General features: G+C 42.6%; 1 protein-coding gene across 3 annotated transcripts in view; it reads left to right on the plus strand.

Moving 5' to 3' along the window:
- Nucleotides 1–13,965, plus strand: part of LOC306980425 (voltage-gated potassium channel subunit beta-3-like) — a 70,369-nt gene that overhangs the window by 54,706 nt on the left and 1,698 nt on the right. For all 3 annotated transcript variants that reach the window (XM_079579793.1, XM_079579794.1, XM_079579792.1), the window contains 5 exons: nt 872–958; nt 2,464–2,549; nt 6,426–6,546; nt 6,618–6,712; nt 9,463–9,583. In XM_079579793.1, the coding sequence (XP_079435919.1) occupies nt 872–958; nt 2,464–2,549; nt 6,426–6,546; nt 6,618–6,712; nt 9,463–9,583 (510 nt within the window). The remainder of the gene's footprint in view (nt 1–871; nt 959–2,463; nt 2,550–6,425; nt 6,547–6,617; nt 6,713–9,462; nt 9,584–13,965) is intronic.

Raw genomic sequence — 13,965 nt, forward strand, 5'->3', positions numbered from 1 at the left:
TCATACCCCCCTCATACCCCCCTCATACCGCCCTCATACCCCCCTCACACCCCCCTCATACCCCCCTCATACCCCCCTCATACCGCCCTCATACCCCCCTCATACACCCTCATACCCCCCTCATACCCCCCTGCGCTGGGAGACACAGCAAACCTTCTTGCCACAGCACGACTGGACGTGCCATTGTGGATGAGCATCACTCCCTGAGCAGCTTCTGTGGGTTGTAGATGCTCCTCATGATGCCTCTAGTGGTGAGAACACTGGACAAATGCAAAAGTGTTCCAAAAATACGGTCCAAAGGATGAAGACAGGGAAATGGTCTGTGGTTCCTCTTTTGGAGTGATCTTGCTAATTGTCTCTCATTTCCACCTGTGTCTGTTTCATTTCCACAACACCAAGTGAAGCTGATTCACAATAAGCGTGGCTTCCTCACTGGACAGTCTGATATCCCAGAGATCTGACTGACCTGGAGCTACATTGTGTTTTAGTGAGCAGTGTATATATATATATGTATGTGTTATATATATGTATGTGTTATATATATGTATGTGTTATATATATGTATGTGTTATATATATGTATGTGTTATATATATGTATGTGTTATATATATATATGTATGTGTTATATATATGTATGTGTTATATATATGTATGTGTTATATATATGTATATGTTATATATATGTATGTGTTATATATATATATATATGTGTTATATATATGTATATGTTGCAGGTTCATATTTATATATATATATGTATCTGTTGCAGGTTTATAGCTATATATATGTATATATATATATGTTGCAGGTTTATATTTATATATATGTATCTGTTGCAGGTTTATAGCTATATATATGTATATGTTTCAGGTCTTCGTGGTTCTCTGTCTCGGCTGCAGCTCGATTATGTCGACATCGTGTTTGCGAATCGCAGCGACATCAGCGCCCCCATGGAAGGTCAGAGGTCACCCTGACATGTCTCTGTGTCGGACCTGGTCTCAGGCCTCAGGTTTCCCTCAGTGTGACTGAGCTCTGAGCTCCAGACGCTTCACACTAACCTGACACAGTTAGTGAAGTTTACTGAGTCTGAGTCTCAGGTTTCCCTCAGTGTGACTGAGCTCTGAGCTCCAGACGCTTCACACTAACCTGACACAGTTAGTGAAGTTTACTGAGTCTGAGTCTCAGGTTTCCCTCAGTGTGACTGAGCTCTGAGCTCCAGACGCTTCACACTAACCTGACACAGTTAGTGAAGTTTACTGAGTCTCAGGTCTCAGGTTTCCCTCAGTGTGACTGAGCTCTGAGCTCCAGACGCTTCACACTAACCTGACACAGTTAGTGAAGTTTACTGAGTCTGAGTCTCAGGTTTCCCTCAGTGTGTCTGAGCTCTGAGCTCCAGACGCTTCACACTAACCTGACACAGTTAGTGAAGTTTACTGAGTCTGAGTCTCAGGTTTCCCTCAGTGTGACTGAGCTCTGAGCTCCAGACGCTTCACACTAACCTGACACAGTTAGTGAAGTTTACTGAGTCTGAGTCTCAGGTTTCCCTCAGTGTGACTGAGCTCTGAGCTCCAGACGCTTCACACTAACCTGACACAGTTAGTGAAGTTTACTGAGTCTGAGTCTCAGGTTTCCCTCAGTGTGTCTGAGCTCTGAGCTCCAGACGCTTCACACTAACCTGACACAGTTAGTGAAGTTTACTGAGTCTGAGTCTCAGGTTTCCCTCAGTGTGACTGAGCTCTGAGCTCCAGACGCTTCACACTAACCTGACACAGTTAGTGAAGTTTACTGAGCCTGAGTCTCAGGTTTCCCTCAGTGTGACTGAGCTCTGAGCTCCAGACGCTTCACACTAACCTGACACAGTTAGTGAAGTTTACTGAGTCTGAGTCTCAGGTTTCCCTCAGTGTGACTGAGCTCTGAGCTCCAGACGCTTCACACTAACCTGACACAGTTAGTGAAGTTTACTGAGTCTGAGTCTCAGGTTTCCCTCAGTGTGACTGAGCTCTGAGCCCCAGACGCTTCACACTAACCTGACACAGTTAGTGAAGTTTACTGAGTCTGAGTCTCAGGTTTCCCTCAGTGTGACTGAGCTCTGAGCTCCAGACGCTTCACACTAACCTGACACAGTTAGTGAAGTTTACTGAGTCTGAGTCTCAGGTTTCCCTCAGTGTGTCTGAGCTCTGAGCTCCAGACGCTTCACACTAACCTGACACAGTTAGTGAAGTTTACTGAGTCTCAGGTCTTTGTTCGGATATTTACCCCGAATATGTCGGGGCGTCATTAATGACATTTTCCCTGTGTCTGACGTGGGTATTGTGATATTTTGTGTATTTGTGTATATTTAATGTGTATTTAATGTATATTTGTGTGTATTTAATGTATATTTGTGTGTATTTAATGTATATTTGTGTGTATTTACTGTATATTTGTGTGTATTTACTGTATATTTGTGTGTATTTGCTCAGAGGTGGTCAGGGCCATGTCGTTTGTGATCGAGCAGGGTCTGGCCTTGTACTGGGGGACGTCGCGCTGGAGCCCCGTCGAGATCATGGTGAGACTTATGTATAATATATATATGTAATATATATATGTATGTATAATATATATATGTATAATATATATATGTATGTACAATATATATATGTATAATATATATATGTATAATATATATATGTATAATATATATATGTATGTATAATATATATATGTATAATATATATATGTATGTATAATATATATATGTATAATATATATATGTATGTATAATATATATATGTATAATATATGTACGTATAATATATATATGTAATATATATATGTATGTATAATATATATATGTATAATATATATATGTATAATATATATATGTATGTATAATATATATATGTATAATATATGTACGTATAATATATATATGTATAATATATATATATGTATAATATATATATGTATAATATATATATATATGTATAATATATGTATATGTATAATATATATATGTATAATATATATATGTATGTATAATATATATATGTATAATACATATATATGTATAATATATGTATGTATAATATATGTATGTATAATATATATATGTATAATATATACATATGTATAATATATATATGTACAATATATGTATGTATAATATATATATGTATAATATATATATTTATAATATATATATATGTATAATATATATATGTATGTATAATATATATATGTATAATATATATATATGTATAATATATATGTATGTATAATATATATATGTATAATATATATATATATATATAATATATATATATGTATAATATATGTATGTATAATATATATATGTATAATATATATATGTATAATATATATATATGTATAATATATATATATGTATAATATATATATGTATAATATATATATGTATGTATAATATATATATATATTATACATATATATATGTATAATATATATATATATATAATATATGTACGTATAATATATATATGTATAATATATATGTATAATATATGTATGTATAATATATATGTATAATATATATATATGTATAATATATATGTATAATATATGTACGTATAATATATATATATATATATATAATATATATATGTATAATATATATGTATAATATATATATATAATATATATATGTATAAGATATATATGTATAATATATATATGTATAATATATGTATGTATATTATATATATGTATAATATATATATGTTTAATATATATATGTATAATACAAATGTGTGTATAATATATATATGTTTAATATACTGTATGTATAATATCCTGCCCGTCCTGCTCACCTCACCCAGTTTAACCTGTATATTGTCTCTCCTGTAGGAGGCTCATATTAAGCTGTAGTTCCTTGTCTCTCCTGTAGGAGGCTCATATTAAGCTGTAGTTCCTTGTGTCTCCTGTAGGAGGCTCATATTAAGCTGTAGTTCCTTGTGTCTCCTGTAGGAGGCTTATATTAAGCTGTAGTTCCTTGTGTCTCCTGTAGGAGGCTCATATTAAGCTGTAGTTCCTTGTCTCTCCTGTAGGAGGCCTATATTAAGCTGTAGTTCCTTGTCTCTCCTGTAGGAGGCTTATATTAAGCTGTAGTTCCTTGTCTCTCCTGTAGGAGGCTCATATTAAGCTGTAGTTCCTTGTCTCTCCTGTAGGAGGCTTATATTAAGCTGTAGTTCCTTGTCTCTCCTGTAGGAGGCTTATATTAAGCTGCAGTTCCTTGTCTGTCCAGTAGGAGGCTCATATTAAGCTGTAGTTCCTTGTCTCTCCTGTAGGAGGCTCATATTAAGCTGTAGTTCCTTGTCTCTCCTGTAGGAGGCTCATATTAAGCTGTAGTTCCTTGTCTCTCCTGTAGGAGGCTTATATTAAGCTGTAGTTCCTTGTCTCTCCTGTAGGAGGCTTATATTAAGCTGTAGTTCCTTGTCTCTCCTGTAGGAGGCTTATATTAAGCTGTAGTTCCTTGTGTCTCCTGTAGGAGGCTTATATTAAGCTGTAGTTCCTTGTGTCTCCTGTAGGAGGCTTATATTAAGCTGTAGTTCCTTGTGTCTCCTGTAGGAGGCTCATATTAAGCTGTAGTTCCTTGTCTCTCCTGTAGGAGGCTCATATTAAGCTGTAGTTCCTTGTCTCTCCTGTAGGAGGCTTATATTAAGCTGTAGTTCCTTGTGTCTCCTGTAGGAGGCTCATATTAAGCTGTAGTTCCTTGTCTGTCCAGTAGGAGGCTCATATTAAGCTGTAGTTCCTTGTGTCTCCTGTAGGAGGCTCATATTAAGCTGTAGTTCCTTGTCTCTCCTGTAGGAGGCTCATATTAAGCTGTAGTTCCTTGTCTCTCCTGTAGGAGGCTCATATTAAGCTGTAGTTCCTTGTCTGTCCTGTAGGAGGCTCATATTAAGCTGTAGTTCCTTGTCTCTCCTGTAGGAGGCTCATATTAAGCTGTAGTTCCTTGTCTGTCCTGTAGGAGGCTCATATTAAGCTGTAGTTCCTTGTCTCTCCTGTAGGAGGCTCATATTAAGCTGTAGTTCCTTGTCTGTCCTGTAGGAGGCTTATATTAAGCTGTAGTTCCTTGTCTGTCCTGTAGGAGGCTCATATTAAGCTGTAGTTCCTTGTCTCTCCTGTAGGAGGCTCATATTAAGCTGTAGTTCCTTGTCTGTCCTGTAGGAGGCTTATATTAAGCTGTAGTTCCTTGTCTGTCCTGTAGGAGGCTCATATTAAGCTGTAGTTCCTTGTCTGTCCTGTAGGAGGCTCATATTAAGCTGTAGTTCCTTGTCTCTCCTGTAGGAGGCTCATATTAAGCTGTAGTTCCTTGTCTCTCCTGTAGGAGGCTTATATTAAGCTGTAGTTCCTTGTGTCTCCTGTAGGAGGCTCATATTAAGCTGTAGTTCCTTGTCTCTCCTGTAGGAGGCTTATATTAAGCTGTAGTTCCTTGTCTCTCCTGTAGGAGGCTTATATTAAGCTGTAGTTCCTTGTCTCTCCTGTAGGAGGCTTATATTAAGCTGTAGTTCCTTGTGTCTCCTGTAGGAGGCTTATATTAAGCTGTAGTTCCTTGTGTCTCCTGTAGGAGGCTTATATTAAGCTGTAGTTCCTTGTCTCTCCTGTAGGAGGCTCATATTAAGCTGTAGTTCCTTGTCTCTCCTGTAGGAGGCTCATATTAAGCTGTAGTTCCTTGTCTCTCCTGTAGGAGGCTCATATTAAGCTGTAGTTCCTTGTCTGTCCTGTAGGAGGCTCATATTAAGCTGTAGTTCCTTGTCTCTCCTGTAGGAGGCTCATATTAAGCTGTAGTTCCTTGTCTCTCCTGTAGGAGGCTCATATTAAGCTGTAGTTCCTTGTCTCTCCTGTAGGAGGCTCATATTAAGCTGTAGTTCCTTGTCTCTCCTGTAGGAGGCTCATATTAAGCTGTAGTTCCTTGTCTGTCCTGTAGGAGGCTCATATTAAGCTGTAGTTCCTTGTCTCTCCTGTAGGAGGCTCATATTAAGCTGTAGTTCCTTGTCTGTCCTGTAGGAGGCTTATATTAAGCTGTAGTTCCTTGTCTGTCCTGTAGGAGGCTCATATTAAGCTGTAGTTCCTTGTCTCTCCTGTAGGAGGCTCATATTAAGCTGTAGTTCCTTGTCTGTCCTGTAGGAGGCTTATATTAAGCTGTAGTTCCTTGTCTGTCCTGTAGGAGGCTCATATTAAGCTGTAGTTCCTTGTCTGTCCTGTAGGAGGCTCATATTAAGCTGTAGTTCCTTGTCTCTCCTGTAGGAGGCTCATATTAAGCTGTAGTTCCTTGTCTGTCCTGTAGGAGGCTTATATTAAGCTGTAGTTCCTTGTCTGTCCTGTAGGAGGCTCATATTAAGCTGTAGTTCCTTGTCTCTCCTGTAGGAGGCTCATATTAAGCTGTAGTTCCTTGTCTCTCCTGTAGGAGGCGTACTCCGTGGCTCGTCAGTTTAACCTGGTGGCTCCGGTTTGTGAACAGTCTGAATATCACTACTTTCACCGGGACAAAGTGGAGCTGCAGCTGCCGGAGCTTTACCATAAGATCGGTACAGACGCCTGCTCATGCTTTTACATGTGTGTATCTCTGAGCTGTGTGACTGAGGAGTACCTGCTGTAGGTGTGGGCGCGGTCACCTGGTCTCCTCTGGCCTCTGGACTCATCACCGGGAAATACAACCAGGGCGTCCCGGAGCACTGCAGAGCTACTGTCCAAGTGAGTACCTACAGAGTACCTACAGAGTACCTACAGAGTAACTACAGAGTACCTACAGAGTACCTACAGAGTAACTACAGAGTACCTACAGAGTAACTACAGAGTAACTACAGAGTACCTACAGAGTAACTACAGAGTACCTACAGAGTACCTACAGAGTAACTACAGAGTACCTACAGAGTAACTACAGAGTAACTACAGAGTACCTACAGAGTACCTACAGAGTAACTACAGAGTACCTACAGAGTACCTACAGAGTAACTACAGAGTAACTACAGAGTACCTACAGAGTACCTACAGAGTACCTACAGAGTAACTACAGAGTACCTACAGAGTACCTACAGAGTACCTACAGAGTAACTACAGAGTACCTACAGAGTACCTACAGAGTACCTACAGAGTAACTACAGAGTACCTACAGAGTAACTACAGAGTAACTACAGAGTACCTACAGAGTACCTACAGAGTACCTACAGAGTAACTACAGAGTACCTACAGAGTAACTACAGAGTAACTACAGAGTACCTACAGAGTACCTACAGAGTAACTACAGAGTACCTACAGAGTAACTACAGAGTACCTACAGAGTACCTACAGAGTAACTACAGAGTACCTACAGAGTACCTACAGAGTACCTACAGAGTAACTACAGAGTACCTACAGAGTACCTACAGAGTAACTACAGAGTACCTACAGAGTACCTACAGAGTACCTACAGAGTAACTACAGAGTACCTACAGAGTACCTACAGAGTAACTACAGAGTAACTACAGAGTACCTACAGAGTACCTACAGAGTACCTACAGAGTAACTACAGAGTACCTACAGAGTACCTACAGAGTAACTACAGAGTACCTACAGAGTAACTACAGAGTACCTACAGAGTACCTACAGAGTAACTACAGAGTACCTACAGAGTACCTACAGAGTACCTACAGAGTAACTACAGAGTACCTACAGAGTAACTACAGAGTACCTACAGAGTAACTACAGAGTACCTACAGAGTACCTACAGAGTAACTACAGAGTACCTACAGAGTAACTACAGAGTACCTACAGAGTACCTACAGAGTACCTACAGAGTACCTACAGAGTAACTACAGAGTACCTACAGAGTAACTACAGAGTACCTACAGAGTAACTACAGAGTACCTACAGAGTACCTACAGAGTACCTACAGAGTACCTACAGAGTAACTACAGAGTAACTACAGAGTACCTACAGAGTACCTACAGAGTACCTACAGAGTAACTACAGAGTAACTACAGAGTACCTACAGAGTACCTACAGAGTAACTACAGAGTACCTACAGAGTAACTACAGAGTACCTACAGAGTACCTACAGAGTAACTACAGAGTACCTACAGAGTAACTACAGAGTAACTACAGAGTACCTACAGAGTAACTACAGAGTAACTTAACCCGGAGCACTGCAGAGCTACTGTCCAAGTGAGTACCTACAGAGTACCTACAGAGTACCTACAGAGTACCTACAGAGTACCTACAGAGTAACTACAGAGTAACTAAAGAATAACTACAGAATAACTACAGAGTACCTACAGAGTAACTACAGAGTACCTACAGAGTAACTACAGAGTAACTGCAGAGTAACTACAGAGTACCTACAGAGTAACTACAGAATAACTACAGAGTAACTACAGAATAACTACAGAGTACCTACAGAGTACCTACAGAGTAACTACAGAGTACCTACAGAGTACCTACAGAGTAACTACAGAGTACCTACAGAGTACCTACAGAGTACCTACAGAGTAACTACAGAGTACCTACAGAGTACCTACAGAGTACCTACAGAGTAACTACAGAGTACCTACAGAGTAACTACAGAGTACCTACAGAGTACCTACAGAGTACCTACAGAGTACCTACAGAGTACCTACAGAGTAACTACAGAGTACCTACAGAGTACCTACAGAGTACCTACAGGGTACCTACAGAGTAACTACAGAGTAACTAGAGTACCTACAGAGTAACTACAGAATAACTACAGAGTACCTACAGAGTACCTACAGAGTAACTACAGAGTGACTACAGAGTAACTACAGAGTACCTACAGAGTAACTACAGAGTACCTACAGAGTAACTACAGAGTACCTACAGAGTAACTACAGAGTGACTACAGAGTACCTACAGAGTAACTACAGAGTACCTACAGAGTACCTACAGAGTACCTACAGAGTAACTACAGAGTAACTACAGAATAACTACAGAGTACCTACAGAGTACCTACAGAATAACTACAGAGTACCTACAGAGTACCTACAGAGTAACTACAGAATAACTACAGAATAACTACAGAGTACCTACAGAGTACCTACAGAGTAACTACAGAATAACTACAGAGTACCTACAGAGTAACTACAGAGTACCTACAGAGTACCTACAGAATAACTACAGAGTAACTACAGAGTAACTACATTGTACCTACAGAGTATCTTAACTCTGAGCGCTGCAGAGCTAATGCTAAAGAGAGTAACTACAGAAGTGTAAACAGCCACTCTCATGTGTCAGGTGGTGTTTCTCAGTACTCTCCTTTATTTTTAGGGGTCCCCTCTCATGTTTCAGGGGTACTCTCTCATGTTTCAGGGGTCCTCTCATGTTTCAGGGGTCCTCTCATGTTTCAGGGGTACTCTCTCATGTTTCAGGGGTCCTCTCTCATGTTTCAGGGGTACTCTCTCATGTTTCAGGGGTACTCTCTCATGTTTCAGGGGTCCTCTCTCATGTTTCAGGGGTACTCGTGGCTGAAGGAGCGCCTCTGCAGTGACGAGGGGAAGAACCAGCTGAGTAAGATCCGAGAGCTCCACCTGGTGGCCGACAAACTCAACTGCACTCCGGCCCAGCTGGCCATCGGTGAGTCCCTCAGGGTTAGGGTTAGGTACTCTCAGGGTTAGGTCCTCTCAGGGTTAGGTCCTCTCAGGGTTAGGTACTCTCAGTTTGAGATACTCTCAGTGTGAGGTACTCTCAGTGTGAGGTACTCTCAGTGTTAGGTACTCTCAGTGTTAGGTACTCTCAGGGTTAGGTACTCTCAGGGTTAGGTACTCTCAGTTTGAGATACTCTCAGTGTGAGGTACTCTCAGTGTGAGGTACTCTCAGTGTTAGGTACTCTCAGGGTTAGGTACTCTCAGTTTGAGATACTCTCAGTGTGAGGTACTCTCAGTGTGAGGTACTCTCAGTGTTAGGTACTCTCAGTGTGAGGTACTCTCAGTGTCAGGTACTCTCAGTGTTAGGTACTCTCAGTTTGAGGTACTCTCAGTTTGAGGTACTCTCAGTGTCAGGTACTCTCAGGGTTAGGTCCTCTCAGGGTTAGGTACTCTCAGGGTTAGGTACTCTCAGTGTTATGTACTCTCAGTTTGAGGTACTCTCAGTGTCAGGTACTCTCAGTGTTAGGTACTCTCAGGGTGAGGTACTCTCAGGGTGAAGTACTCTCAGGGTAAGGTACTCTCAGTGTTAGGTACTCTCAGTTTGAGGTACTCTCAGTTTGAGGTACTCTCAGTGTCAGGTACTCTCAGTGTTAGGTACTCTCAGTGTTAAGTACTCTCAGTTTGAGATACTCTCAGGGTGATGTACTCTCAGTTTTAGGTACTCTCAGTTTTAGGTACTCTCAGTTTCAGGTACTCTCAGGGTTAGGTACTCTCAGGGTGAGGTACTCTCAGTGTCAGGTACTCTCAGGGTGAGGTACTCTCAGTGTCAGGTACTCTCAGGGTTAGGTACTCTCAGGGTGAGGTACTCTCAGGGTTAGGTACTCTCAGTGTCAGGTACTCTCAGGGTTAGGTACTCTCAGGGTGAGGTACTCTCAGGGTTAGGTACTCTCAGGGTGAGGTACTCTCAGTGTCAGGTACTCTCAGGGTGAGGTACTCTCAGTGTTAGGTACTCTCAGTGTTAGGTACTCTCAGTTTGAGGTACTCTCAGTGTCAGGTACTCTCAGGGTTAGGTACTCTCAGTTTTAGGTACTCTCAGTTTGAGGTACTCTCAGGGTTAGGTACTCTCAGTGTTAGGTACTCTCAGTGTTAGGTACTCTCAGTTTGAGATACTCTCAGGGTGATGTACTCTCAGTTTGAGGTACTCAGGGTTAGGTACTCTCAGTTTTAGGTACTCTCAGTTTGAGGTACTCAGGGTTAGGTACTCTCAGTTTTAGGTACTCTCAGGGTTAGGTGCTCTCAGTGTTAGGTACTCTCAGTGTTAGGTACTCTCAGTTTGAGATACTCTCAGGGTGATGTACTCTCAGTTTGAGGTACTCAGGGTTAGGTACTCTCAGTTTTAGGTACTCTCAGTTTGAGGTACTCAGGGTTAGGTACTCTCAGTTTTAGGTACTCTCAGGGTTAGGTGCTCTCAGTGTTAGGTACTCTCAGTGTGAGGTACTCTCAGGGTTAGGTACTCTCAGTTTTAGGTACTCAGGGTTAGGTACTCTCAGTTTTAGGTACTCTCAGTTTGAGGTACTCAGGGTTAGGTAATCTCAGTTTGAGGTACTCTCAGGGTAAGGTACTCTCAGTGTGAGGTACTCTCAGTGTTAGGTACTCTCAGTGTGAGGTACTCTCAGTGTTAGGTACTCTCAGTGTGAGGTACTCTCAGTGTTAGGTACTCTCAGTGTGAGGTACTCTCAGTGTTAGGTACTCTCAGTTTGAGGTACTCTCAGTGTCAGGTACTCTCAGTGTTAGGTACTCTCAGTGTTAGGTACTCTCAGTTTGAGGTACTCTCAGTTTGAGGTACTCTCAGTTTGAGGTACTCTCAGTTTCAGGTACTCTCAGGGTGAGGTACTCTCAGTGTCAGGTACTCTCAGGGTGAGGTACTCTCAGGGTTAGGTACTCTCAGGGTGAGGTACTCTCAGTTTGAGGTACTCTCAGTGTCAGGTACTCTCAGTGTCAGGTACTCAGGGTTAGGTACTCTCAGTTTGAGGTACTCTCAGGGTTAGGTACTCTCAGGGTTAGGTACTCTCAGTGTCAGGTACTCTCAGGGTGAGGTACTCTCAGGGTTAGGTACTCTCAGGGTGAGGTACTCTCAGGGTGAGGTACTCTCAGGGTGAGGTACTCTCAGGGCTAGGTACTCTCAGGGCTAGGTACTCTCAGGGCTAGGTACTCTCAGTGTGAGGTACTCTCAGTGTTAGGTACTCTCAGTTTGAGGTACTCTCAGGGTGAGGTACTCTCAGGGCTAGGTACTCTCAGGGTTAGGTACTCTCAGTGTGAGGTACTCTCAGTTTGAGGTACTCTCAGGGTGAGGTACTCTCAGGGTTAGGTACTCTCAGGGTTAGGTACTCTTAGGGTTAGGTACTCTCAGTGTTAGGTACTCTCAGTTTGAGGTATTCTCAGGGTTACGTACTCTCAGTGTTAGGTACTCTCAGTTTGAGGTACTCTCAGGTTGAGGTACTCTCAGGGTTAGGTACTCTCAGGGTTAGGTACTCTTAGGGTTAGGTACTCTCAGGGTTAGGTACTCTCAGGGTTAGGTACTCTTAGGGTTAGGTACTCTCAGGGTGAGGTACTCTCAGGGTGAGGTACTCTCAGGGTGAGGTACTCTCAGTTTGAGGTACTCTCAGTTTGAGGTACTCTCAGGGTTAGGTACTCTCAGGGTTAGGTACTCTTAGGGTTAGGTACTCTCAGGGTTAGGTACTCTCAGGGTTAGGTACTCTTAGGGTTAGGTACTCTCAGGGTTAGGTACTCTCAGGGTTAGGTACTCTTAGGGTTAGGTACTCTCAGGGTGAGGTACTCTCAGGGTGAGGTACTCTCAGGGTGAGGTACTCTCAGGGTGAGGTACTCTCAGTTTGAGGTACTCTCAGGGTGAGGTACTCTCAGGGTGAGGTACTCTCAGGGTGAGGTACTCTCAGGGTGAGGTACTCTCAGGGTGAGGTACTCTCAGTTTGAGGTACTCTCAGGGTTAGGTACTCTCAGGGTGAGGTACTCTCAGTTTGAGGTACTCTCAGGGTTAGGTACTCTCAGGGTTAGGTACTCTCAGGGTTAGGTACTCTCAGGGTTAGGTACTCTCAGGGTTAGGTACTCTTAGGGTTAGGTACTCTCAGGGTTAGGTCCTCTCAGGGTTAGGTACTCTCAGGGTGAGGTACTCTCAGGGTGAGGTACTCTCAGGGTGAGGTACTCTCAGGGTGAGGTACTCTCAGTTTGAGGTACTCTCAGGGTTAGGTACTCTCAGGGTTAGGTACTCTTAGGGTTAGGTACTCTCAGGGTTAGGTACTCTCAGGGTGAGGTACTCTCAGGGTGAGGTACTCTCAGGGTGAGGTACTCTCAGTTTGAGGTACTCTCAGGGTGAGGTACTCTCAGGGTGAGGTACTCTCAGGGTGAGGTACTCTCAGGGTGAGGTACTCTCAGGGTGAGGTACTCTCAGTTTGAGGTACTCTCAGGGTTAGGTACTCTCAGGGTGAGGTACTCTCAGTTTGAGGTACTCTCAGGGTTAGGTACTCTCAGGGTTAGGTACTCTCAGGGTTAGGTACTCTCAGGGTTAGGTACTCTTAGGGTTAGGTACTCTCAGGGTTAGGTCCTCTCAGGGTTAGGTACTCTCAGGGTGAGGTACTCTCAGGGTGAGGTACTCTCAGGGTTAGGTACTCTCAGGGTTAGGTACTCTCAGGGTTAGGTACTCTTAGGGTTAGGTACTCTCAGGGTTAGGTCCTCTCAGGGTTAGGTACTCTCAGGGTTAGGTACTCTCAGGGTTAGGTACTCTCAGGGTGAGGTACTCTCAGGGTGAGGTACTCTCAGTTTGAGGTACTCTCAGTGTCAGGTACTCAGGGTTAGGTACTCTCAGGGTGAGGTACTCTCAGTTTGAGGTACTCTTAGGGTTAGGTACTCTCAGGGTTAGGTACTCTCAGGGTGAGGTACTCTCAGGGTGAGGTACTCTCAGTTTGAGGTACTCTCAGGGTGAGGTACTCTCAGGGTGAGGTACTCTCAGTTTGAGGTACTCTCAGGGTGAGGTACTCTCAGGGTGAGGTACTCTCAGTTTGAGGTACTCTCAGGGTTAGGTACTCTCAGGGTTAGGTACTCTCAGGGTTAGGTACTCTCAGGGTTAGGTACTCTCAGGGTTAGGTACTCTCAGGGTGAGGTACTCAGGGTTAGGTACTCTCAGGGTTAGGTACTCTCAGGGTGAGGTACTCAGGGTTAGGTACTCTCAGGGTTAGGTACTCTCAGGGTGAGGTACTCAGGGTTAGGTACTCTCAGGGTTAGGTACTCAGGGTTAGGTACTCTCAGGGTTAGGTACTCTCAGGGTGAGGTACTCTCAGGGTGAGGTACTCTCAGGGT

Source organism: Gobius niger, assembly GCF_951799975.1.
Source record: "Gobius niger genome assembly, chromosome: 21".
NCBI lineage: Eukaryota > Metazoa > Chordata > Actinopteri > Gobiiformes > Gobiidae > Gobius > Gobius niger.